The sequence below is a fragment of the Sylvia atricapilla genome, chromosome 18 (genome assembly GCF_009819655.1).
Source record: "Sylvia atricapilla isolate bSylAtr1 chromosome 18, bSylAtr1.pri, whole genome shotgun sequence".
NCBI lineage: Eukaryota > Metazoa > Chordata > Aves > Passeriformes > Sylviidae > Sylvia > Sylvia atricapilla.
In genome coordinates, this window is record NC_089157.1 from 7,138,509 (window position 1) to 7,162,352 (window position 23,844).

The following is a 23,844-nucleotide window of genomic DNA, read 5'->3' on the forward strand; positions in this document are numbered from 1 at the left end:
TGCAAGCACCGTTGGGATTTTTTTTTTCCCTGTCTCTTTGAGATCTTAGCGTGTATTCATTTTAAATGCGCGGATCGGGAAAGAACCTAAGTTTTTCAGAGTTGCAGGGGCAGCCCCGGGGGCTGTGTAGCGGTGGGTGCAGAGGTTTAAACTGTGTCTGCACACGGGTGCAGCGTGGTACCAGCAGCAGAGGGGGTTCTGTGAGTGTTTCTGAGCTTTGCCTCACAAAACGCCGAGTTCCCCGTGGATTCAGCGGTGAAATCCCATCCGGGAGCCAGCTGAGCCGCCGCTGCCTTTGAGCGGGGGGCTCGGAGGTTAAATACTGCCCATGGGGCAGGAAAACGAGCCCGTGGCTGTGTGACCGAGGGATGTCAGTGGGAGCTTTGTGTCCGGGCCAGGCCGAGGGGCTGAGCCGTCCGTGCGGCTCTGCCGGGGGCGCCTGGGCTGCCGGAGCCCCCGGCCACCGAGATCAGCCTCCGAGACCCCGCTGATCCCCGGTCTGGGGGAGCCCGGCCCGGGGATATCCCTGCTGTGTCCCGGTGGGTGTCCGGGAGAGCCCGGCCCGGGGATATCCCTGCCGTGTCCCGGTGGGTGTCTGGGACAGCCCTATCCCGGGGAATGCCCCCGGTGGGAGCCCGACCCAGGGATATCCCTGCCGTGTCCTGGGGGGTGTCCGGGACAGCCCTATCCCGGGGGATGCCCGGGTGGGGCGGGGCGGGGCCGGTTCGGTGCCGGGATCGGGTTCGAGGGGCCGCGGCAGCACCTGGAGGCGGCCCCGCCCGAGCGCAGGAAGGGAGCGCCCGGCGGGGCGGGAGGGAGCGGCCGGATCCGGCGGCGGGGCTGGGGCTGTTGGGGCTGGGGCTGCCCCGCAGAGCCCGCGGGACGCTGCCGGCAGCGGCCATGGCTTTCGGCAAGGCTCCGAGGGACCCGTTCGGCACCGCCGTGGGCAGCCTGGTCGGTGAGTAGCCCCAGCGGTGCCCCCGCGCCGCCCCGTCCGTCCCCGCCGAGCGCTGACCCTCGGCTCCCCTTGGCCTTTCAGAGCGGGCGACGCTCGGGTCGCTGCAGACGGAGGAGTGGGGACAGTTCATGCACATCTGCGACGTGATCAACGCCACAGAGGAGGGGTGAGCGAGCGGGCCGGGGGCAGCGCGGTGCGGAGGCGGCTCCAGGGCACGGCGACCACATCGAGCGGCCGGAGCTGTGCCGAGTGACCCGAAACAGAACAGCGCAGGGAACGGAGAGCTTTAGCTCCCAAGGAAAAGCTTTGCCTTGGCGCGGGATTTTGGGGGATTAGGTTCGGAGGTTCTTCCCCGTAGACACACGCTGGAGAAAGGCGGTGACAAAGGTTTCTCACCTGAGCGTGGCGTGTTTTGTACAGGCTGTACTGCTCGGCAGGCTGAACGGGTACCCTGTGCTCTGCAGAGGCACCTGGAGAAAGGCTTTGAGCACTCGGGTGTCTATAACGCTATTTAAAACTCTCGGTTTTAGCCGTGGCGTTCCCCCCGTGCCGTGCCTGGGCCGGGCTGTGCCGCTCAGCCGGGGGAAGCAAGGGCTGGACCGTGTGCCGTGGGCTCCATCCCGGCCCGGTGTGTCCCCGGGGCTCCCGGGACTCAGCCGGTCCCTTCCACTGAGCGGCCACAGCCAGCTCTGCTCAGCCACCTGCTGCTCTGAGCGTCCTCGTTTCCTCCGTAAAAAGGGGAAAAAAGGAAACTTGTTCTCATGTAAGGTCTGCCATTGCATTGCTAGAATTCATTCTAGCGGTGGTATATTTAACACTACCTGAAGAGTTTTTTCCAGAATAATGAGGTATGGCTTACTTTCTGCACAGGTGTCTTTTTTTTTTCTGCATCAACTTTTCTTTCCTCTCATTGTTTTGGATTCCACACTCTCACCCGTGGCTCTTAGTGCTTGGAATGTTAATAATAATTACTTCCTTCTGGTTCTTGCCATAAGCAACAGCAGCTTTGACCCTCAGTGTTAGTTTTTATGTAAAGTTTCCATGCAACAGAGCCTTTATTTAATAAACTGTTTCCTCTTGTGCACGACTTAGGCTTGCAGAGGAACTCATTGTGACTTCCTCCTAGGCAGCTACTACTAGTCACAGTCTGTAACAGGATAGTAGGAGCAGCAGAACTTCTGCATCTAATTAGGCAAATGGTTATTTTAATGCAATATCCAGCTCCTAACCGGAGCATTTCCAGATGCTTCAGTGAGGGAAGCAAGCAGGAGTGGAATTGTAGCACAGCCCTCTGCAAGGGAAACTTCACTCTCATGCTCCCATCTATCACTTGATGCTTGACTGATGTGCCTGGGTATGGCATAGGATTAAGAAAAATAGAGAAATGTCTTCTGGTTTTTTATGAAGTATACGTCTCATCAAACTAAGATATGCAAGAATGGTAAACTCCATTCATTGAAATGCTTTCAATGATTTATTTTTTCTATTTAGTGAAACATTGTATTTGGGCCTATTGCTCCATCTTAGATTCTAGAGAGATCCTAAAGAGACCTTAGGACATCTTGTTTATGTTGATCATGAGCTTTGGGCTGACCCTAATAATTGTACACTATAGTTAGTCCATATTAATGAGGCAAAACTTCTTCCCACACGTGATAACCTTGATACCATCTTCCCTTTTCCTCCTACGCTGATAGTTAAACGATATGGGGTGTATATATAGAAATGAAAATGGCTGGGTTAGAAATGCCCCTGTCTCTGGGCTGAAGTGGGTTGTCCATCCATCCATCCGTGGTAATTACTCAGATGAGTTAAGTGCATCCTGCAATTATAAGATTGGAAGTTATCCATGACACCCCTACTCCTGACAGCACTCCCAGGAGAATATTTTCTAATTGCATCATACATGAAAGCTACCAGTCAACTCTTGATACATCTGGCAATTGATAGTTCCTTTCATGGCAATTAGAGCTAGATAAGTAATTGTATTGTACAACAGTGGAAAAATATCATTTTGGAGCAGATTTTGGAGAGGAGAATAACTTTATTTCTCTGCACGAGTCTCTGGTGTAATGCACAGTCTGCAGTAACAAACCTGATTTACTGCTTTGTTGCTCTACTTCAGTGCTGAAGAGATTTTGCTGAAATCAATGGGGCAATTGCTCTGGTTTTATGTGGGTGTAAACACAGGGGTGGATTTGGTCCCATATCTCAGGCTGGTATTTTTGTTTCTTGGATGAAATGATGAACTAGAAAACTTCACTGGTAACTTTTTCCTCTTCTACTTCTTGTCACAGGCCTAAAGATGCTGTTAAAGCACTGAAGAAGAAGCTTTCAAAAAACTGTAACCACAAGGAGATCAGGCTTACCTTGTCTGTAAGTACAGCTATGTTTATATTAATTAGACACTAAGAAGGTAAACAGCCTAAACGATAAGGTGGCATGCAAATTATCCCTGACACAACTCTCCAGGATGTTTTCAGTCTTTGTTGTTTGTGTGTACAGCACTGCCACAGTGCAGATCAGATGGTTTGCTGGCATTCCATGGACTCCTGGATGATGCAAATTCTGGAGTGGGGGGGAGAGAGAGAGAGCTAACTTGTTCTGTGTAAAAGTGGGATAATTCTTAGTCACTGGCCTTCTGTGAGAGCCCCACCTGTTTGTGAAAGACACAGAGGTTAGGATATTACATAAAAGCTGCATTTGACCATCCTATTACTCACCTTGTGGTGCTCATCTTAGTAAAACTAAACACAGTGTGCAGCGTGGTGGAATGTGTGATACCTGCTTGGTAAAAGGAAATGTTATCACATATAAATGATAAACTTAAAGGAAAATGTAACCATGGTGAGTTAAGTAAGGGAACAAGAGGCAGGGTGAGCTGTGTGAAATTCAGGTGTTGTGGCTGAAGGTTGGAGTGTCTGGGAATATCCTCACTTGACATAACGTGGCCTCTAGAATCTGACAGTGGTCCTGAGCTGCCCCAGGGTTTGGGGAGCTGTTGTGATTTCAGTCAATTTAAGATTTACTGGAGTATGTTAATGCAGGAAGTTCTAATATTGTCCTAAGCGCTGAGTTTCTGACTTGAATTACTCTTGACTACCAATAGTGCAAGAGTGGCAAGAGTCATATATTTTGTATTTTAAGTTCTTAAGGATTTTAGTCTTGTTAGTTGGCTAGGAGTATTTTCTTCACCATTTCCTTTTTTGAGGTTTTAGAGGCCTGTCTGCATCGCTGAGTACTATTACTCATGGGTTTGGTATTTGTTGTGCAAAACCATTATCTATATCAAGATGTGCTGAGAAGTGATTAAAAAAGATGGGTGATAGATAGTGCCAAATTGTAGGTCGCTTAGCAATTGCCCAAATGTCTCCTGACAAGTTGGAGATGCAGATAATTGTTAAACGTGTCAATATAGACCTTCAGCTCACTCCGTTTCCGCACTCCTTCCCTGGTTTCCTCCTCCACTGTCTCGTGAGTCACATTTTTGTGTGTTTGCATAATGGAAACACTGTGTTTCCACTGTACCTGCAATCCCTGTATCAGTCTGTCTCCTGCAGCCCTTGGTGCAGCAAGGTCCTGTTCTGATTATCTGACACAGTCTGCTGATAACCCAGGGTTTAGGTTTGGGAGCTGTTCCTTGGGTATTTACAGTGCAGGTATACCCAAGGTGACATTACAGCTTTTGAGTGTGGAAAAGTGGGAGAAGGATCTTGTTCCAGGTCTGTCCAAGGAAGAACTTTATCACACTGACCTGGAAGCTCATAATGTTGCAGATGGAGCGTGCAAGGCTCAGATGGGATTGCAGTTTCTGTCCTGTTCCAGCCCCTTTCTCTGTCCTCACCCACTCCCCTGCACATCTGTAACTTGCCAGACAATCCCATCCTCTTAGCCCAGCTGCTGTTTTCCGTTTGCAGATTTCTTCTCCCTGTATTCTTTAATCTTGTGTACTCTTTTTTTTTATTTGAATAAGTTCCAGCCTTTCCTCTAACTCTCTCTCTCTTTACAGTTTCAGTTGTTATGTAAGATCTTCTATGCTTTGCTTCTCCCTCTGGCTTTTTTCCTTTTTTTTTTTTTTTTTTTTTACCAGTACTGCCGTAATTTCAGCATGTGTAAAATCTTTCCTTTGATGATCTCATTGCTGGCCATGTGTGGCTTTTACCTTTCCCACATCACTCTTCCTATGTGCTGTATCTTCTGTTTTTATCTTCTTAATTCCCTTAATGAAATTGTTCCTGTTTTCCATTTTGAAATGCTTAGATGACAACAGCAATTCATTGCAAATGGAAAAAGAGAAATAATTTTCAATTCCCAAAACACAAGCCCTTCCCTCCCTGTGCAACTCTCATCTCTTAAAAATTGTTTTCCTCCCAGAGTTTTGCAAAATTAAGGGTTCTTTTTGGATGAACTGTTAGTGCCTGTATTTGTTACAGTAAATGTGGTCCTCTAGCTTTTGAGACTACATCAGATTGTCTCTCCTACCTGCATTAGATCAAACTAAGGAGTATCTACAAATCACATTTCTTTAGAAGTGCGCTTTGATCCACTTCTGTCTATTTGACCTTGACATCCTTGACTTTAGTATTTCTAATCAAGCAGCTTAAGGAGCTCATTCCCAGAGGATACACACAGAGAGCAATGTGAAAATCTTCATGGAAGCAGCTCGACTGCACGTTAGCCCTGATTCTGTTCCTGAGATGGGTTAAATCTCAACAGTGTGTTCCTCCTCCTCACTCTTGGATGATGCTTTATTTACTTGGAGGAAGAAGGCTGAGTGCCAGCTGGATGATGTGCTGGCTGAGGCTTGGCTTCAGGTGCTCTGAGGTGCTGAAGATCCTGTGGAGTCACATGGATGGAGGTGTTTGTGTCAGGCCATGGAGTTGCCTCATGCCCAGCCTTTGATAACACTGAGAGATCAGGGCTGGCACTGGTGGTTGTGCAATCACAGTGGAAAGGATTAGACCTTTCAGGCAAGATTCCAACAGACTGTGTGTGTGTTACTTGACCTTTTTATTGCTGGTAGACTTTAGATACGTAAATTTTGTTTATGTAATGAGTACTGAAACAGCTATTCAGTTGCCTGCATAGATCTCCCTTGGTTTTGTAAGGCATTTGCTGCAGTGCCCCAGTTCTGATACCTGTAAGATCATAGGAACTGAAGAGCACATGGGGAAATTCTTTAGTGAATGTCTCCCTCTCACTCCTGCATTCAAAGCAGTGGGCAGAAATTTAAGATTAAATTACTGTTTCACCTCTGTATTACATTGTTGGAAAATATTTTACAGGAAGTAATTTTACCAGAGAAACTGTGGATGCCCCATCCCTGGAAATATTCAAGTCCAGGTTGGATGAGGTTCTTAGCAACCTGATCTAGTGAATGGCAGGGGAATTGAAACTAGCTGATCTTTAAGGTCCCTTCCAACATAAGCCATTCTATAATTGCTTAGAATTAAATTTTGATGGGTATTTTTTCCTAAGAATATTTTCACTTTTCCTTTTAATTGTATATAATTTTTCCCAAGCAGAAAAGATTTACCATGTCATATGTGGCCTTCAGATTTTAGTTTGTTAAGTTAATATTTCACTAAGCAGAGGATCTAAAAAACAAAAGCATGAGAGAGTCCTCCAGCTCCTCAATTAAAAGAGTACTACTCTATTTTATTATACTTTATGGTATATGGTGATAAAGAAGAAGAGGACATTGAGTGGGGGGGCAAAAGAAATCCAAATCTCAGCGTTTGAAATGTGAAATCTGAAAAACACAAGACTTCTAAAAATTGAGTGTTTTTGAAATGCTGAACTTTGATCAAAGTGTACCCAGTCCCTGCACTGCAATTGGTGAGTGGCAGCTGAAAGAGCTGCTCATACCGGTTTGGTTTAAATGCTGGCCTTGGAAACAACATCTTGCACTTCCAAACCTCAGCTGGGCAGGCATCAGGATGTGTTCAGTGGAGTGTAATCCTGGAGATGGATTAATGGCTTGTTCCCCTTGAGTCAGAAGTTTTAAGAAGCAAACTTTTAATCTGGGTTTTCTTGCAGTCATCTTGGGTCTGAGGAGTGTCCCTCATAAGCTGTGCCCATTGCTCAGCTTTAGGGACCAAACCTGGCTGCTTTAGATGTGCAGTGAGTCCTGAAATCTGAGTGAGGACTCTGTTGATAAGGAACATGGCTGACTTTCTGTTATACTCACCAACCTCTCCTGTTTTTTGTTTCTGCTTCACATTTTGGCTTCACCTCTCTGTAGATGCTTTCATCATTTTAGTTCTGTGATTCAATCCTGTGAAGCAGAGGCCTTGGATTACACAGTTTGCCTTTTTTTGCTCAGTGCAGATCTCCTAGATCAGTTATCTTGGAACACAGCAGCTCTCTCAATTCCAACACCTCTCACATCCTGTTTGTCATTGACAGGAACTTTAATGGTTTGATTGAAGTTAATTTGCCAGTTTCACCATTAAAACGTGTTTCTGCTGAGTTTCCATTGTGCTATGTGGAGCAGTGGTTGGCTTGGCCAGCTTGGATCTGTTCCTTCCAGTGGAATTGCTTGGGACTGTGAAATCCTATTTGCACTGGAGTCCCATTTGCAGGATAAATACTCATACTGAAATTCTAATGAAAGGTGTTATTAGCATGAAAGTGGCTTTTTCATTATTAGTCCGCTTAAAAATAATTGAGTCAAATTCTTGGTTTTCTTATACCAGCTTAGTTTTACCCTGAGTGAGTGGGCTGGGCTGGCATAACTGAGTGGAGGATCCAGAGCATTAATTCAGTACTTTCATTCAGCAGGTAAATACTCAGTCCCCTAAGTATGGAATTAATAGTAGGGAGTAGTATAACAAGTTTCCCATGCACTGGGTTGAAAATATTTTACACAAAGCATCTTTGAAGTACTGCACAGGCAAATGACTTGGCTTATTAGTGTAGGTTTCATGTCCTCTCTATGAAAAGTAATGTTTTGAGCCAAGATGTTTTTGTAATTATTTTTCATTTAGCTTTTTGCACAGCAGCCTGCCAATCCACCCTCTTTTCATTTTGGCAATACATTTTCTTCCGGTCTTAAACCTGTTCTTCTGTAAGTTTCTGACCTCACTGAGAGAAAAATCCCTGAGTCTTGAGGCTGGAAAATGAGTTACTAAAATGATTTCATTTAGTGAATGTAGTCTGCTCTGAATAGGAAAGTATATTTAACCTACTTTTATTGAGATCACAATATCATCCCTTTAAGTATGTGTATCCTTTTGAGAATATGTCCTGTCTGTTACATGATTCAGAGGAACTTTTGTCTCAAAACACATGGCATTTTGAAGCCTTTTGTTAATGTCAGCCCTTTTCTTTCACCTTTCTATCTTCCCTCTTATGTTGGGAGGGAAGATAAAGCTACAATTGAGGAGAAAAAAGTACAAGAGTGACCATTTTTCCCTGTGTGGATCATGATCCATCTTCAGATTTGGGCCAGGCAAGATGAGTTCTGTTCCTGATTCTGCACCTGATCTGATTCACCCCAGTTTCATGTCAAGTTCATGGTTCCAGGTGACTGGGATGTAATGGCAATTTTTGACATCCCTTCTGCAAAATGGGAATTGTAATCAGCCACCTCCAGATGTACAAGGGAGAAGTATTATGTCCTACCACCTCCTGCTGTGTTTGATAGGGCAGGCATGGTGCTTGCAGGGATCCCACTCTAAGCACTTGATGCAGAGTTTTGGAAGTAGACTTCCTTCATAAAGATGAATCTGACAATTGGAACATTTCAGTTCATCTGTTTCAAATCAATGTGACCTTTGAAACGCATGCAGGAATTGTGCTCCAAGTTGGTGAATTTTTTCTTTCCTATTTTATCACTAGTCTCTCACTTACAGGGCAGATTAGAGGATAGACATTTAGTAGTCTGAATTTCTTCTCTTGCAGACCTTCAGAATCTGTCACACCAGGGTACCTATGTACTAGGCAGTGAATTAATTCTATTGCTGAACCCATGCAAATAATTTTTTTAACATATAGGGAGATTTCCTGCTGTTAAGGTACCTTATGTTCAGTAAGTGCTGTGACATAGAAACAAGTGTGACTATGCTCCTCTGTTAAAAACAGTGTCACTCTGGCTGGCACAGCTCCTTTGGACTCTGCAGGTATAACAGAGCACACAGGGAGCTGCTCTTTCCCTGGTGACCTCATCAGGCATTCTAGTGAGTTCATATCTGTTCATATCCATTCCTACTCTTCCCCATAACTCCTTGAAACAAACAAAAAGAAACAAAAGCCACCAAGTTGTGGGTTTTTTTCCCCCCCCAGTTCTTTGTGTAACACAAGGTTTTTTGTGTGCGCAGCTGCTTGAGATGTGTATGGAGAACTGTGGCCCAAGATTCCAGTCTTTAGCTGTGAAGAAGGATTTCTGCAAAGATAAGCTGGTGAAACTGCTGAACCCAAGATACAACCTGCCCATTGACATGCAGGAGAAAATCCTGACCTTTATCATGGTGAGTTGAGAGTAAACTGGGTGTTCACAGTCTCTGCCATGTGGGAAATGTTTAATTGTGCAGCCTGTTTAAGTCCTGGGATGCTTTTCTGAAAGCAGACCTTAACCCTGGAGCTATTACGGGTCCTGTTACACTGAATAGAGTTACCAGAGTGGAAGAAGGGAATGATTTGTCTTTAGGACCACAAGTTTCAAAAGCATTTGTCTGACCACTGACTGACCCTTTATGTTACTGTCCCTGATATTTCAAAACTAGGTTTGGGCACGAGGTTTTCGAGGGATGGTGGATGTGAGTGAAGTAAAAGAAGTTTACATAGAATTGCTGAAGAAAGGAGTGGAGTTTCCATCCTCTGACACCAGCAGTAGTCGATCTAAGGTGAGGCTATACAAGGACACTTCAGAAATGGGATGTGTTAATTTTATGGGACACAGAAGGCATGTTTGATCTGGGTTTTTTTAATTTAAATGCTTCAGGGCAGAATATGACCAGATTATTTAAGCACGTGCGCAAGAATCAGTTTCAGTTATAACAGCGAAGGTACCAACAAAGAAACCTGACCTATATAGTAGTTTATTTCATTTCCAAGTACAGATTCATGGGTATGTTCTCAGAAATGAAGCATCTCTGTCTTGAGACTTTCAAAGATTTGTGCATGCTGTTTACTTTAAAATAAATGAGTGCTTAGTGCTCCAAATTTGTCAGCTTCTGAAAGCCTCAACAAAAATGAGTAAGGTTTTCACAAAAACAGGTACTGTTGGAATAAGAGCATCATCCATCTTGAAGATTAAACGGAGAGATGTAGAAATCTATAAGAAAAGATGATTGTCTGCGTATCTCTCCAGCTTTGCACAGTAAGTGTTATTTAAGCCTATGTCATAGGTAGTATTGTGTGGCATTTAGGACATTAAATATAAGTATGGCTTGAACATTGTACAGCAGCTGAAAATACGGTACATGGTTTAATGCCTTTCTTTCTAGATTTCTTTTTTTAAGAAGAAGAATTTTCACAAGAGCTTTGGGCAGTGTGAAAGCCATCCATCACTGCGTGGAATCTTGCAGTTACAAAATTAGATTTCTGTAATCACTGCAGACAGGAATAATTTTGATTTATTCTGGGTTTGATCTGCTGGTTGAATAGTGGAGTACACAAAAGCTCGTGTACTTAAAGGTTGTTTGAACAAGCTGTGTGAAGAATGCTCTCAATAGATACTAATTTTTTCCCTCACTTAGTACATTAGAGATTATTTTGTCTAATTCATGTACTTGCCAGTTAAAATCAGTGGCAAACCTTCTGTTTGTCTCACCAGACCTGAACAGAGTTTTTACCTCAGTCTCCAGGAAGTGAAAGGTTTGTAGTGTGTAGTGCAGCCTTGAGTTTACATTTGAATTTTTTTAGCAGTCTGTTCAGATGCAGTGCAGGTGAAGCTTTCTCAGATATTCCTGCTTTTTAATGGAGACCCAGACTCAGCCCTCCAGCCCTTCTACTGCCTCCAAGTGTGATCACATTCCAAACTGTTCTTCACTGCAAAATTGCAGGGACACTCTGGGAAGGACTCTTTGCTCTTGTATGGCTTAATTATTCTTTGCTAGCCCGTTTTTGAGCCATTTTCACTTTATCCTTTGATGGAACTTACTTGCTAACCCTTTCTAAAGATATTTGATTTCCAAGCCTCGTTTCATGCCAAAATAGGCATGAGATTTATTTTTGTAAATAGGTCTTGCTCGACGAATTTCCTGGGAGTGCTGATTATGAGGAAGCTCCTGCCCAGTTGTTTAGTCTGAGAGATGTTCCTCTCTCAGCAGGATGCCTGCTGGAATTTTGTTCTACCCAAGCTCTGTTTCTTTTGTGTTTTCACAGATTCCACCCCAGCCTTGTGCAAAGTCATCCCCATCCTCTGCCAGTCCTGCCAAACGTTCCTTGCTGCCTCTTCCCACAGGCCCAACGTTGCTGCTGACTCCGGAGCAGGTGCGACACTGCAGTTTTGGGGAGGGTGGGTCCATCTGAAATGGGCTGTGAGAGTGTGATTTGAGCAGCCTGGGGGCCACTGGAGGGGCCCTCAGTTCACAGGGTGTAGCTCTGGGTTCCTGCCCTTAGGTTTGTGGGATTTACTACTCGAGTGTGTGGATATCTAATCACATCTTAGAACGCTGTTACGCAAAGTGAAAAAAGCTTGTTCAGAGATAAGCGAGAAAGCCAAACTTTCACATAAGGCTTGTGTGAAGAGGTTATTATAAAAAGGAGGAAGGAAGGGACAGTTCTCTTCCATTCCTGCTTGCCCTGTAACTATAAGGAGGAACAGTAATATCAGTGGCAGGGATTAATTGCAAGGAAAACAAGTTGTGCTATCAGGCTTGGATCTTAAAGTTTGAGTGCACATTTAAAAGCTGAACTAATTCCATTCATTTCCATGGCATGTTACCAGAGTGAAATATTGCTAATTAAGTCCATATTATACCTAATGGGAAAGAAAGTGTGTATTAGAGGTAAGAATTATTCTATTTGCTCTGTTCAGCTACACAATATTCTCCTGTTGAATCCCAACAGATTGGGAAGCTGTACAGTGAACTGGATATGGCAAAAATGAATGTGAGGGTCATGTCATCAATACTGAAAGAAAATGTTCCTGGCTCTGAAAATCCAGATGATATGAATCTTTTACAGGTACATGATAATTCATTCATAGGGGCTATTGGTTTGTTGATAGTTGCTTTTTAAAGTGTCATATCTTGTTTTTTTAACATCTGGATTCAGATTGACAAATGGAACCCAACACCAGGTTTCTGTCTCTCATTTTGCTCAGCTTTCTTTCATCTCCTTCACCTTCCCTTGACATCTCGATAGTCAGGAAAGGACAATACAGCTTGCAATGCAAATTTAAGCTCCAGGGAATTCCAGTGGCAAAGGAATTTCATAATGGAGCATTCTCTGTTGAGCATGTTCTGTCAAACAGCCCCGAGAACATTCCAGCTGGAGCATAGATGATGACAGAGTGTCACTCTCATATCCGTCCTGGAGTTTGCAGGGCTCTCTTTGTTATTACCAGTCCCTTAGAGGCAGACTGAGGGCCTGTAAAGAATATGAAGCATTGGCTTTATGTATGTGACCTCAAAGGTTGGAAGCTTGCTGTGCTACAGAGGAATTTCTGTGCTCTTAAAGTGTAGCCTAAAGGAAGTGTATTGCAATAGTCCAATGATGTGACAGTGAACTTGTACATGCTCCTTCTGTGATATTATGTGCTTATGCTGCCTTTTCCAGTTTAGAAATTCAAAGTACAGTATTACTTTAGCATTGCAGTAGTGACCTATGTTAATGGAAGCTTTTCGGTTTTATGTTGTCTGCAAGAACTTAAAAAACTTCTACCACATCCTTCTGTTTCTAACCTTACCTCCGAACTGCTACAATGAGGAAGCATTTTGGCAGTTTTGCCAAAATTAGTGTTTTGAAGAACTGATCTAATTTTTGCAAGCCTCGAGTGCATTTCTCCTGCTCAGTGTAGAAACTTTCCTGTGCAACGAACCCTCACTGAGTGCTGTGGAGAATATACAGCAGTATACACAGGTTAATTAGGCTTGACCATCTCTGTTCAGCCCATGACAAGGTTGAGAAACTGAAAAAGTTTGTCTTTTATTTTCTGTCTCCTGCTGTGGCACTTTTGTATGTGGGTGCACAGATTCAGCTGCCCACAGTAAACCAGTGGATTCTTTTTGACACTCCCAGTAATAAAATTGTTGGCAAAAGGTTGAGGACAGGGTGTGGAGTTTCCATATGTGGGAGAGTGAATGAAAACTCATTCCTTTCACTGTTGTTCTTTCTGTTCCTTTTTGCCTGTGCATGGAGTGGTGTAAAGCACCAGGTATGGCCAGGCTGTTCCTTGAACTATTCTTAATATTCTCTTTTTGTTTGTTGCCCCACCTGGATTGCTTGGATTGGACTTTTGTTGTCACAGAACAAGATCCTTTATTGAAAAAGCTGCTTGTTTAGACTTTGAGTGAGTTTGAAACATTGATTTTAGTCCTTCAGATTCTCTGGAGTCCCTTGATAAAAACTGTAACAAGGTGAACTTGACCACCTTGTTACACATTGTGTAATGTGTTTATCGTTCTTTATCTTCATTAGTGGCCAGGCTTCTCTCTCTCCCCACCCTGTTTTGGACAAGGCTTAAGATATCATATTTCACTGGAAATAGTGTGCTGGCCAATAATTGTAGTTAAAGAATAGTTTAGGATCAGCCAAGAAGAGTAACAAACTTTTGTACTGGTGAATAGACATAGTGAACAGATAGTGGATGGATGTTCAGGAATTTGGGTGCAGATCAGCAGCTGGTAAGAATTAGCACAGATGTATTGGCTCAATGTAAAACTCCAGTTTTCAGACAAATCCATGTCTGAAATGAGGGTCTCAATTCCTTTCTCTCTTGAGTATTGACACTTGCCTGTGTAATGGAGTCATAAGAAATACACTTTTTTTAAAATGTGGATCAGGTAATAAAATATGATGTTACAGAGGTTTTAAATGTAGTTACAGACATTAGGCTGAACCCATGTTTTTTGTGTGTTTTATCCTGGGTTGTGAAGATGCAGTACTGAAATGTACAGCACTCTGCTATCCTGACACAGATTTAGCAAAGGGGTGCAAATTTCTTTTAAAATAAATAATTGCTTTCCATGAAGTATTGTATTTTTTTGAGGAAAAATCAGACCACTTTGATTCTGAATAGTAGTGTGCAAATAGAGTCATTTCCTCTCCTCCTTTTTTGTTTTGTTTTGTTTCTTTAAGCAGAGCTACTCTGCATTTGCAAATGCAGTGTGAAAGAGAAAAAATGCTGGCTGAGTTAAAGTTCCTGTTGCTAAAGAATTTGTTCCTTTGAACATGCAAAATCTGCAGAGAGAAGTAATATAAACAGACTGTCTTTCACTTCACCAGGCAATAATGCAAAATTCTGCCTAATAAACTCTCATAATTCTCCTATCTGCTGATTCTCTAAGGTTTGTGTTACTTTCTCAAAAATCCATAGATTAAGTTTATCCAGACTTCCCACTTAAACTAGTTGGAGCTTGAGACTTGTCACAGAGTGCTTCTGACCTTTAGACTAATATTGTCTTTTCTTCAGGCAGACGTTGAACAGGATTATGTCCAAGTGTCCTGCTGAGTTTAATCAGCTTCAAGCAGGATCAAATCACATTGGCTCTACATCACTCAGGAGGGGTCTTTGTTATTTTGCAATTTTTAATTTAGGCTTTAGAGACACATATATCTTTAGAAACGAAGGTGATTTGAGATGTAGGGGTTGTGTAGGAGTGATGCCATAGTGGGAGCTGTGACCCTGTATTGAAGAGATTGAAGACATCTCCAACAATGATGGACATTGTTCTATTTGCAATGGTTGGTACCCGGGTGGTTTGTGTAAATTAAGGAATGCTACCTGTGATTCTGCAGTGCTTGAGTGTCTTATCATTCATCTCCAGAACTGACACACCGAGAGACCACAGTTAGGGTTTTTAATTTTTTTTCCTTCCTTTGCCTCGGGCAGAAATTGTACAAGACCTGTCGGATGATGCAGGAGAGGATCATGGAATTGTTGGTGACAGTGGAGAATGAAGATGTGATTGTTGAGCTAATACAAGTAAATGAAGATCTGAATAATGTCCTCCTGGGACATGAAAGGTAAGTGCAGGGCCTCTCTCCTCACATTTGGAATCCTACCTGAATAAATGCACTTTTGTTGATCCTCCCCATGGAGACAGATTTTATCCTTAAATTCAGAAAAGAAATATGATTGCAAAAAGAGAAAATTATGTATTTGCTGCCTCCTAAACACTTCAGAAATGGTTCAGGAGAGTAGTTAGGAAACATTAGAGTGGCATAAAGCCATAAAGCTAACAGCATGGGCAGGAAATCAGATAGAGGCACACAAAAATAATTTGGAATTTGACACCCTTTTTGGCAGAGTCCAGTGAATTCGTCAACAGCTGCTCCAAATCCTTTGGTGCTGGTGCTTATCTCTGTTAAGTGTCTGTGCTTCCAGGAAAGAATACTTGTCCTTCTTTCTAAACAATTTTGACAGTTTTACTGCAGGAATTGGCCATAGAGCAGCCTTCTGCCTCATTGCACGCTTAGGAGAGCTGCTTGCTGTTCTCAGCTGGATTGAAACATACTGTTCTGCTTGTCTTACAGCAGAAAATGTTTCTTTCTTTCACACATGAAAGCACAGCAGTACTCCTCTTGACATCCTGGGTTATTTGTCTGTTATAGCACTGGTAGCATGACTGGATGCTGGCAAAACTGAAATTAGTTTTCAACTTAAAATTCCAGTGTTGTTTCCCAGAATATCACGAGTATACTCATGGAGAATGCTCTGATTTAACAGGAGGTACTCTTCCATCTTAAGAAGTTGATCTCTTTCATGGCTAAAAGGTGTCCTAGGAATCATTATTCATCAAGTGCAATTGTTCTTTATTAAATTTAGCAAATTTATAGACTTTAGCCATCTTTTTTTTTTTCTTAATTGTCTTTGGAGTGCTGCACTGAATATATCACTAATTCTATTAGGTGTCAGCCATAAACTTTGGGCCTAATCATGACAACGTTAAATTTTCATTTACTCTTAAATCTTGTCTACTGTAGTGTTGGTGGATTTCACAGCAGCTGTTTTGAAAGAACCATGTGCTCACTTCTTCCTTTAGGAGGTTTTCCTTTTTAATAAGCAAAAAAGAAATTTTATTCAGCGTTTGTGTAAATCCACTGAAGTCAGATGAGGGCTTACATTTTGTTACAAGTGATGAATATTGAGGGCCAGGAACCTCAAACTGTGAATAGAAGCTTCTGGATATACTTCAACAAATTCCTCACTAAAGACACAGTAATGGAAAGAGTGATTAATTTGAATAAAAACTACTGTATTCTAGTAATGTAATGCTCTGGTTTATATGGTACTGGTCTTCCTGAGTGCAGATCCATTGCATTTCAGAGTGGATAAGGATAAAAATGTGTCTGGTTAATTTTGTGCTGCAGAAGATTTGTTGTTTGGACCTCCCTCTGAACAATGTGGTGTGTAAAGGGCCAACTGATTTTAAAGAGCTGCATCTGCTTCACTTTGTGTGTGTTGTTGGGGGATGAGTCATGCTGCATTTTCTGCTTCAGATTATTAATGTAAAATCCAAATTAAATCCGGAGCAATCGCCACTGTGTAACCAACAGCTCATGTGTGTAACAGTGCCTCCCTCTAGTGTCTCTGCAGCTTCTTGATCCTTCCTGGATTTCAGATAAATAACTTTCTGCTTTACAGCTGGAAAGGTTTTTTCCCACTGTTTCTTTATTCATGTATACTCTTTTTCTGGGCCTCCCTAATACAGTGACCCTGAATAGCAAATGCAGTTGGATAAACTGTCTGTACATCTGTCCATATAACTCAGGGCTCCTGGTGCTGAAACACAGTGACCTTTTGGATGCTCAGTGTAGCCTATGTGGCTCTGCTCTGGACCCACAGTAGCACTGTTGTCACTCCTAGTGCATACATATTTATGCAGATAGATTTTGTTTGTTTCCATTTTTTAAAAAAATATTGCAAAGCCTGCACTAATGAGAGGGCTGTGTGCCAGAATAGGTGTGTGGTCTGTCTTGGGAGGGCATGAGGGAATGCCCAAAACTCTGAGGACAGAAGGTTTCTTGGGGCTCAGCTGGAAGAGTGTTCAGGTCAGAAGGAGCTGGATCTGGCACAGTGGACGTTCACCTGCCTGGTATGAACAGAGACAAAGCACTGTCAGAGGAGCCTTGGTTTTGTTCAGGAACAAGCAGATGGCTGTCTCCAAACATGGGGCCAGGAACAAACCAGCTGATGTTGGTGCAAGAGATACCAGCCCTATAATGGGAGTCAGATTGCCCATAAAGACAAGTGCCCCAAAGACAGCATCTGCAGTGTTTGTTTGGTGCTTCTGGAGTCTTTCAAGAATCAAAAGTTGATTATAACTGGTTTCATATTCTTCTGAAGCACGTTTTGTAGAGGGATGTAAGAATGAACATTTAACTGTGCACCTTCAACAGGTTCTCGCGGAACAGAGTTCGGTTCCTGGAGAACCAGAGGATACAGCGGGAGCGGGAGGAGGTAATTAAGGATGAAGTCTTGAACTGCAGGACTGCAGACATTTCTTTTGCTCTTCCTTGTGCAAATGCACTTCTGATACATGCAGAATTTTATTCTCTAGCTGACAGGAGACTACAGACTGACACTACTCTTACTGTTTTTTTCTAAAGTCTCACTTGCAGAATTTCATGCAAATTCATGTAACTAAAGTAGCAAATAATGTCAAATCTAAGAGGAAAGCCTGGGCATGAAAAATGAGAGACCTATTCAAATGCTGGTTTATTGCCTCTTCAGCTAAGCACAATTATCTGCCATGCAAAAAATGAGAAAACATAGGTTCTTTTCTGTTAATGATCTAGAGACTGAAATACTGCTGCACTTTGAGAATTCTTCTATTGATTTTTTTTTTCCTTAGTCAAAGCTTTTTCTGAATTGTGAATAATGGCTTGTAGCAAATCTTTAATGATTGTCTTTTATTGATTGATAATTATGGTTGTTAATTATATTGCCCAAAGTAGTTTTGCACATTTCACCTTCTGCTAAGCCATAATTTTGCAGTCATCTAGGACTCGACATAAAAATGCATTGTGAATGCTGAAATACTGCTGACAATTACTAAAAAGGTAGAAGATGGTCTTGTTTTCCTTGAAAAGCCACTATTACTACATTCTGGTTACGTACGTCGATGGTTTTGCTTAATGGATGAACTGTTGGGTTAGTTAGTAATTCAAATGGTGCAGTCTGTGCATTTTTATGTTATTAAGGAGACTCTTGAGTTTAAAATGCATCTTTCATTTATTTATTTTTCATCTGGTGTTACCAAACCTGTATGATTCAAGCATGTGGTTTTATTAAACCTTTGGCTAGCTACGTTTTTAATTCCAACGCATTCACGGAAGAAAGGAAGGGAACTCTTTTCTATGTCCTTGGAAAAATTGTGGTTTTGATTTTTATTTTTTTTTCTATCCAAAATGAGACTGGAAAAAAAAGTCAATCTCCTGAGTACATATCGAATCTCATTAGCATAAGTTAGTATGAAAAGAGTTGTACAGGATCGATCAGAAGATAAATATGAAACCTGTATCTAGACAAGTTCAGAATGGCTTTATAGAATTGAGTCCTTTCTGTTTTCTACTTCAGACCTGGTTTTCTTTATTTTTTGAAATTGATCTTTTCGGACATGCATATTTTGTTTCATTAGCTATATTTCACACACACAGAGTCCTGATCTTCTCTTATACTTAACAATTTTTAATACTAAGATTTTAAAAGTTTGTATTTTGTGAAAACAGCAATTTGTTTAAAGCTATGCAAATTCCTTAAAAAAAAAAAAAAAAACACTGGGAAAAACCCCAAGTAACTTATTCTTTTTCAAATGTTAAGCTGTGCAGGAAACAGCCATCTGCTCCCTCAAGTGATCTGCTTGGCCTCTCTATAGATTCTCCATCTTCTGTGTCTGCAGTGGTACAAAGTGACCCTGCAGTGTCTCCTTCAGGAAGTAAGTGGTGAATGCCCCTTTCCCTTCCACTCTAATTCCCTAAAACAAACCCACAAGAGCTTAGTGGAGGAATCAAGAAGTTCCTTGTAAGAAAGAAAACAAAAATACTCCTTAACTGTAAGGATGTTCCTTAAATTTTCTTAAAAGGAGAATTGAAATGTGTCCATAGGAACAAAACCGCAAGGTATTACGAGGTTGCCTGTAATTTTTTGCAATAATCTTTTTCCCCTTCTATATGGATTTGAGCAAAAGAACTTGCTCTGTTTTCTGCTGCAGTGAGGCCTGTAAAACACTCTGGTAGCTGCTTGTTCTGTAGACTTGGCAGGAAGAAACAGGAGTTTTTTCAGGAGCGTTAGAAAGACTTGGCTTCAGGTACCCTGAATTACTGTTTGCAGAAGCGCCTCCTTTACCTGCTTTAGAGAAGTCCATTTACTAAAGTTAAAGGTCTGAATGTCCCCCTGGGAATAAATCCCTAGAATTCCATTTTAATCCGTTAGAAATAGTGATAAGAGTTTTAAGTGGTATTTATCGTGTAGAGTGCTGCTGATGCTCTAAATATAGAGATGAATATCTTGGATCTAAGACTTTTCAGTCATTAAAACTTTGCCTTTCATGTGATAAACAGCAATTCATTTCAGACTCCTTATAGGCCTTCCAAACAAAAACTTTACTCTTTTAGTGTTCAAATTACAAGTAGCTACTTTTGCATAATAATGTTTAAATTACCATTAATTATTGTTTTGAATTTCAGATGGCCTATCTGCACACCCTGAAGATAAAGCCAGGCCTCATCCATCAATTTACCCACAGCTGGATTCAGCAACTCCTACAAAAGCTCATCAGTCCTTGTGAGTAGTCTGTGGTCAAGGAATGAGAATGGTAACAGATCCTTAGGGGTCTTAGTGCTCTGTAATCCATCTAATGAATTACAGGAAGCTCCAAGGACACAGATCTACTACTTTTACATATTAGCCCAGTAAAACAAGTGAAAATTCCCTCTGTGCTAGACATTGAGAGGGTTCAAAATACACTTATGCCTGCATCACTATTTTGTCATAAATAGACATAAATGTACCTGACTTTCAGCAGGGAAAGGGAGAAACATGAAACAGGTCAGTAAAAGAGTTCAGGACAGAAGAGGCCATGTGCATGGGACACTGGTCCTTCTGCCCATGCTGCTTTTAATTGTGACACACAGGAAAGACAGACCAGCCGAAAAATAATGGAAAAATCAGAATAATGGAAAAATCAGAATAAACAGTTTTGATAATTTCTTACTCACATTCAATGTATTGCTCTCTCCTAGATTTGCAGCTGAAGCACAAAACAATAGTTTAAGCACCCCAGCTGGACACACATATAACAATGTGAACATATACAGCAATGTGAGTAATACTCATGTTTGGGATGATCATTCTTGTCTGGAAGCTGTCAAATGAGAACCTCTGGATTTTCCCCAACTGCTGTCCAAGTGTGATGCAAAGATCTCTTCTGTGGCCCTTTCTGCTTGGTGACCAGGTCAACTTTCCTCTTTTGCTGCCACAGATGCTAATGTGAAAGCCTGTTCCCTTGGGTCCAGCACAATCCCAGGGGAATTTGCAGAAAGCACTTGCTCTGTTACTTGTGTTTAATTCGTTGCTATGCAAAGCAAGCTGAGATCTCCTCCTGTTGCCATGATGTTACTCTAGTGTACTTTATTTCTGAAATACAACATTAAAAAGAAACATACAAAAAACCTCAAAGCCCCCACAAAAATACAGCCCACCAAAAAATCACTTAAACCCTAAGTACAGTGCAGGACAAATGTCACGCTGCAGAGAAACACCCATGACAGAAGGAATGGAAAGAATCTGAAGGGACTTTGAGATAATGTCATGAAGGCAGTATGAAATAGAAAAGATGAGAAGCAGCCCCCAAACAAATATGCACAGTTCTTAGTTTAAACTGCAAATAAAAGCAGATGTTTGAATCTGTGTGGTGGAACAAGCCACCCAGAAGTAAATTATACAAATGTGCTACAGAACACTAAATGTTGCTTTTGAGGGTTGTGTGGAGAAAGAAGATTAACTGGGTTGCTAATTGTTTGCCTTGTAATTTTACCTGCAGAAGTCAGTGTTTAAAGATAAGTCAGAAATTATGTAAGTTAGGTAAAACCAATTCTCATAGAACAATCTGTTTATACATTGTTTTCTTGACATCCACAGTTGACGACTCTTTTAAGTCCAGTGCCTCTGAACCCAATAAATCTGCAGGCTGGACAGACTGTGCCATCAAATGGAGCATCACCAGCAGGTAATAAATACTGCAAATCACCTCCTTCATGTTTAATTTTCTTGTTAGAACTTAAGGCCTTTACATAGTGCTGTCAGTGACTAGGAACAGCAGCAAACATTGACAAAGCCGTGTTGCTCATGGATTCTATTACACATCTGTTCATTTTGGCATGTAAACCAGCTGAATCCATAGCAGATAATGTGCTACTTTCAGGAAGACACAAAAAACATGTAACCATGCTTTTCATTCTCATTTAAATCTGAATGTTTCTGCCTGTCTTTATTCTTCAGCTACATCAAAGAGCAAGTCACAGTCATCTCATTACTATGAAATAATGGAATTCGATCCCTTGGCTCCCACTGAGTAAGTAACTTTTAAAATAGAATTTTAAAATTCTGAGGTATCAAAGGCAAAATGGCTTTTTCTTCTGAGAGGAAAAATAGACCTCTTTACTTAAGCTGAGTTGACTGACTGACTGCATCATTGATAAAAATCACAGCAGTTGCATTTTGCATGTTTTCTTCCAATATTTCTGGCATAGCCAATTAAGGAATAAACTGTAGTGTGCTCATTAACTGGCATCTGTAAAAATGGAGGAGTAATGCTGTATCAAAATTACTAAAATCTTATCCAGTGATACAGAAAGGTGAAGAAAATATGGTCAAGAGTCCTGCTGGAGGAAGCTGACTGAACTTCAGCATAGGTAGTTCTGGAACAATGTAACCAAAAGAATTCCTGTTCATAGCAGTCGTGTTTTTAAAAGAATGTTTTTCTACTGCATATGAAAAAAAATCCTTAATTTAAATATAAACTACAAAAGAGAATGGATGCTGTGTCTCTCCAGAACACCAAAACAGTGAGGCAGCAGACTAATACAAAACCTAACAGATGGCAGAACCCCCCCCTTTCTAACAGTAAATTGTAAAAAAAAAAAAATTGAGCTATCTATACAAAACTTATTTCTAAAGAGCCATTCTATTTTGAGGTAGGGAAATCTCAACAAATCTTCCTTTGTTTTTGGAATTATTTTTTTTTTTACCAGTGCAGTACTTGCACAGTGGTGCACTTGCCATTTGTGTTTTGCAGTCCTGTTCCCAAACTTGTTTGATCGAAAGTGACAATGTCCAGAGGTTCCTCATTAAATGTACAACCAGACCATCAGAGCAGGGCTGGCTCTTTGTTTCCAGGGAAACCTGGGCATCCTGCAAGAGAAACTACACTGTAAACTTCGGGCAGGATTTCCCTGGTGCATTTTGTCAGAAAGAAATGTGATGTAGGAGTCACGCTGCTTCTCCTCTTTCAGAGCTATTTATGAAGAGATTGATGCTGTGCTGAAGACAGAAGTTAAAAAGAACACAGAATGAAGGTGGAGGTGGAATCCTTTCCTGAACACTCTCTGGTGCTGGTCCTGTGCAGTGCTTCCTGTAACTACAAGTGAATAACAGAAGAGGTTTTGCATTTTGACACAGTAATTAGTGTTGGAGTACTAAGCTGTGTGCAAGTTGAAGAGTTACTTGGCTCTACACCTGAACAATTTGTCCTAAATGTTCAGATGTGTGTTCTTCAAGGTCACTTGCATGGTTAAAGTATTTTGGGGGCCTGTAAAATGTGACTTCCAAATTCACCTGTGTATGAAGTAACACTTGACACCTAGCACAAGTAAACAAAAAAGACATTACATTCACAGGAACTGCAGAATCCAGTTTCTCTTTCAGCCTCACTGCTTATGTTCATCTCCCTAAAAATCTGCAAGAGGGTTTTGAGATATAAGTATTTTTTTTCTAGAATTGGCACCTTGATAGATGTCTGAAGATGTGCAGTGTTACTTTCCTACATCCTTAATACAGATTTTCCTTTTTAATTTCTTCTTAAAAACCCGCAGTATAGTTGGATTTTTGTCTTGGGAAGAACCTAAGCTGGGTCATCCATAATTAAGTGCTGTCATCCATAATCAACAGAACAAGAAAAAGACCTGCTTGTTCCTATGTTGTTGTTGCTTTTATTTACTCAGTAAATATTGGAGGGAGGATCAATTATTTCTTTCAATGTTCCTGCCCTGCAGAGATTGTTCTGGTGAAGGAAAAATTAATCATCTACAATGCAGATGAGCAATAGTTACACATTAATTAAGTTGTTTAATCCTGTTAACAACTGTTTCCTTTTAGTAAGTGCCTTATCTATTTTAATGCTGAATATAACTGTGCACTTTAACAGGTGTAGTTCTCTGAATTTATAGCCGATACAAAATTTGAGAACTTAGTTCATGTTCATACCAGATAAGCTAATTTTTGTGAAATAACTGCATTTTAAACATTCCTTATGTTAACTGTTTAAGGGATAAGAAGTTCTCAGCTGCTTTTGCAATTTTTGTAGCATAAAACTCCAAATAAAAGCAAATGCTTACTGAGAAGTAACCTCTCATCACTTCGAAGTTTTTCTGTATTTGTGTATTCCCTGAAACATAAGTGTAGGTAGCATTGTGGAAGTATTTTAGTGTGCATCTGTGCAGTTTGCTGCCAGGACCATTGGAAAAACTTGCATCTATCCAAAACACAACCTTGA

At 41.5% G+C, this 23,844-nt stretch overlaps 1 protein-coding gene across 2 annotated transcripts; it reads left to right on the forward strand.

Annotated features, from left to right (window-relative positions):
• The first annotated feature begins 757 nt into the window (after positions 1 to 757).
• TOM1L1 (target of myb1 like 1 membrane trafficking protein) lies at positions 758 to 23,696 on the forward strand. 2 transcript variants are annotated; one of them, XM_066332152.1, is made up of 15 exons: positions 758 to 958; positions 1,040 to 1,124; positions 3,256 to 3,334; positions 9,280 to 9,429; positions 9,685 to 9,804; positions 11,288 to 11,395; positions 11,975 to 12,091; positions 14,961 to 15,094; positions 17,471 to 17,531; positions 18,894 to 19,008; positions 19,760 to 19,856; positions 20,315 to 20,393; positions 21,213 to 21,300; positions 21,573 to 21,645; positions 22,586 to 23,696. In XM_066332152.1, the coding sequence occupies exons 1-15, from the start codon at positions 901 to 903 to the stop codon at positions 22,644 to 22,646; spliced, it is 1,425 nt and encodes a 474-aa protein (XP_066188249.1). In that variant the 5' UTR covers positions 758 to 900; the 3' UTR covers positions 22,647 to 23,696. The 2 variants fall into 2 exon arrangements, with proteins under 2 accessions (XP_066188249.1, XP_066188250.1); XM_066332153.1 differs by lacking the exon at positions 21,573 to 21,645.
• Positions 23,697 to 23,844: the final 148 nt, after the last annotated feature.

Coding starts and splice junctions, on each gene's coding strand:
- TOM1L1 (XM_066332152.1), top strand. CDS start 901: ATGGCTTTCGGCAAGGCTCCGAGGGACCCGTTCGGCACCGCCGTGGGC. Junction 3,335..9,279: donor AGATCAGGCTTACCTTGTCT/GTAAGTACAGCT, acceptor TTGTGTGCGCAG/CTGCTTGAGATGTGTATGGA. Junction 19,857..20,314: donor ACAAAAGCTCATCAGTCCTT/GTGAGTAGTCTG, acceptor GCTCTCTCCTAG/ATTTGCAGCTGAAGCACAAA.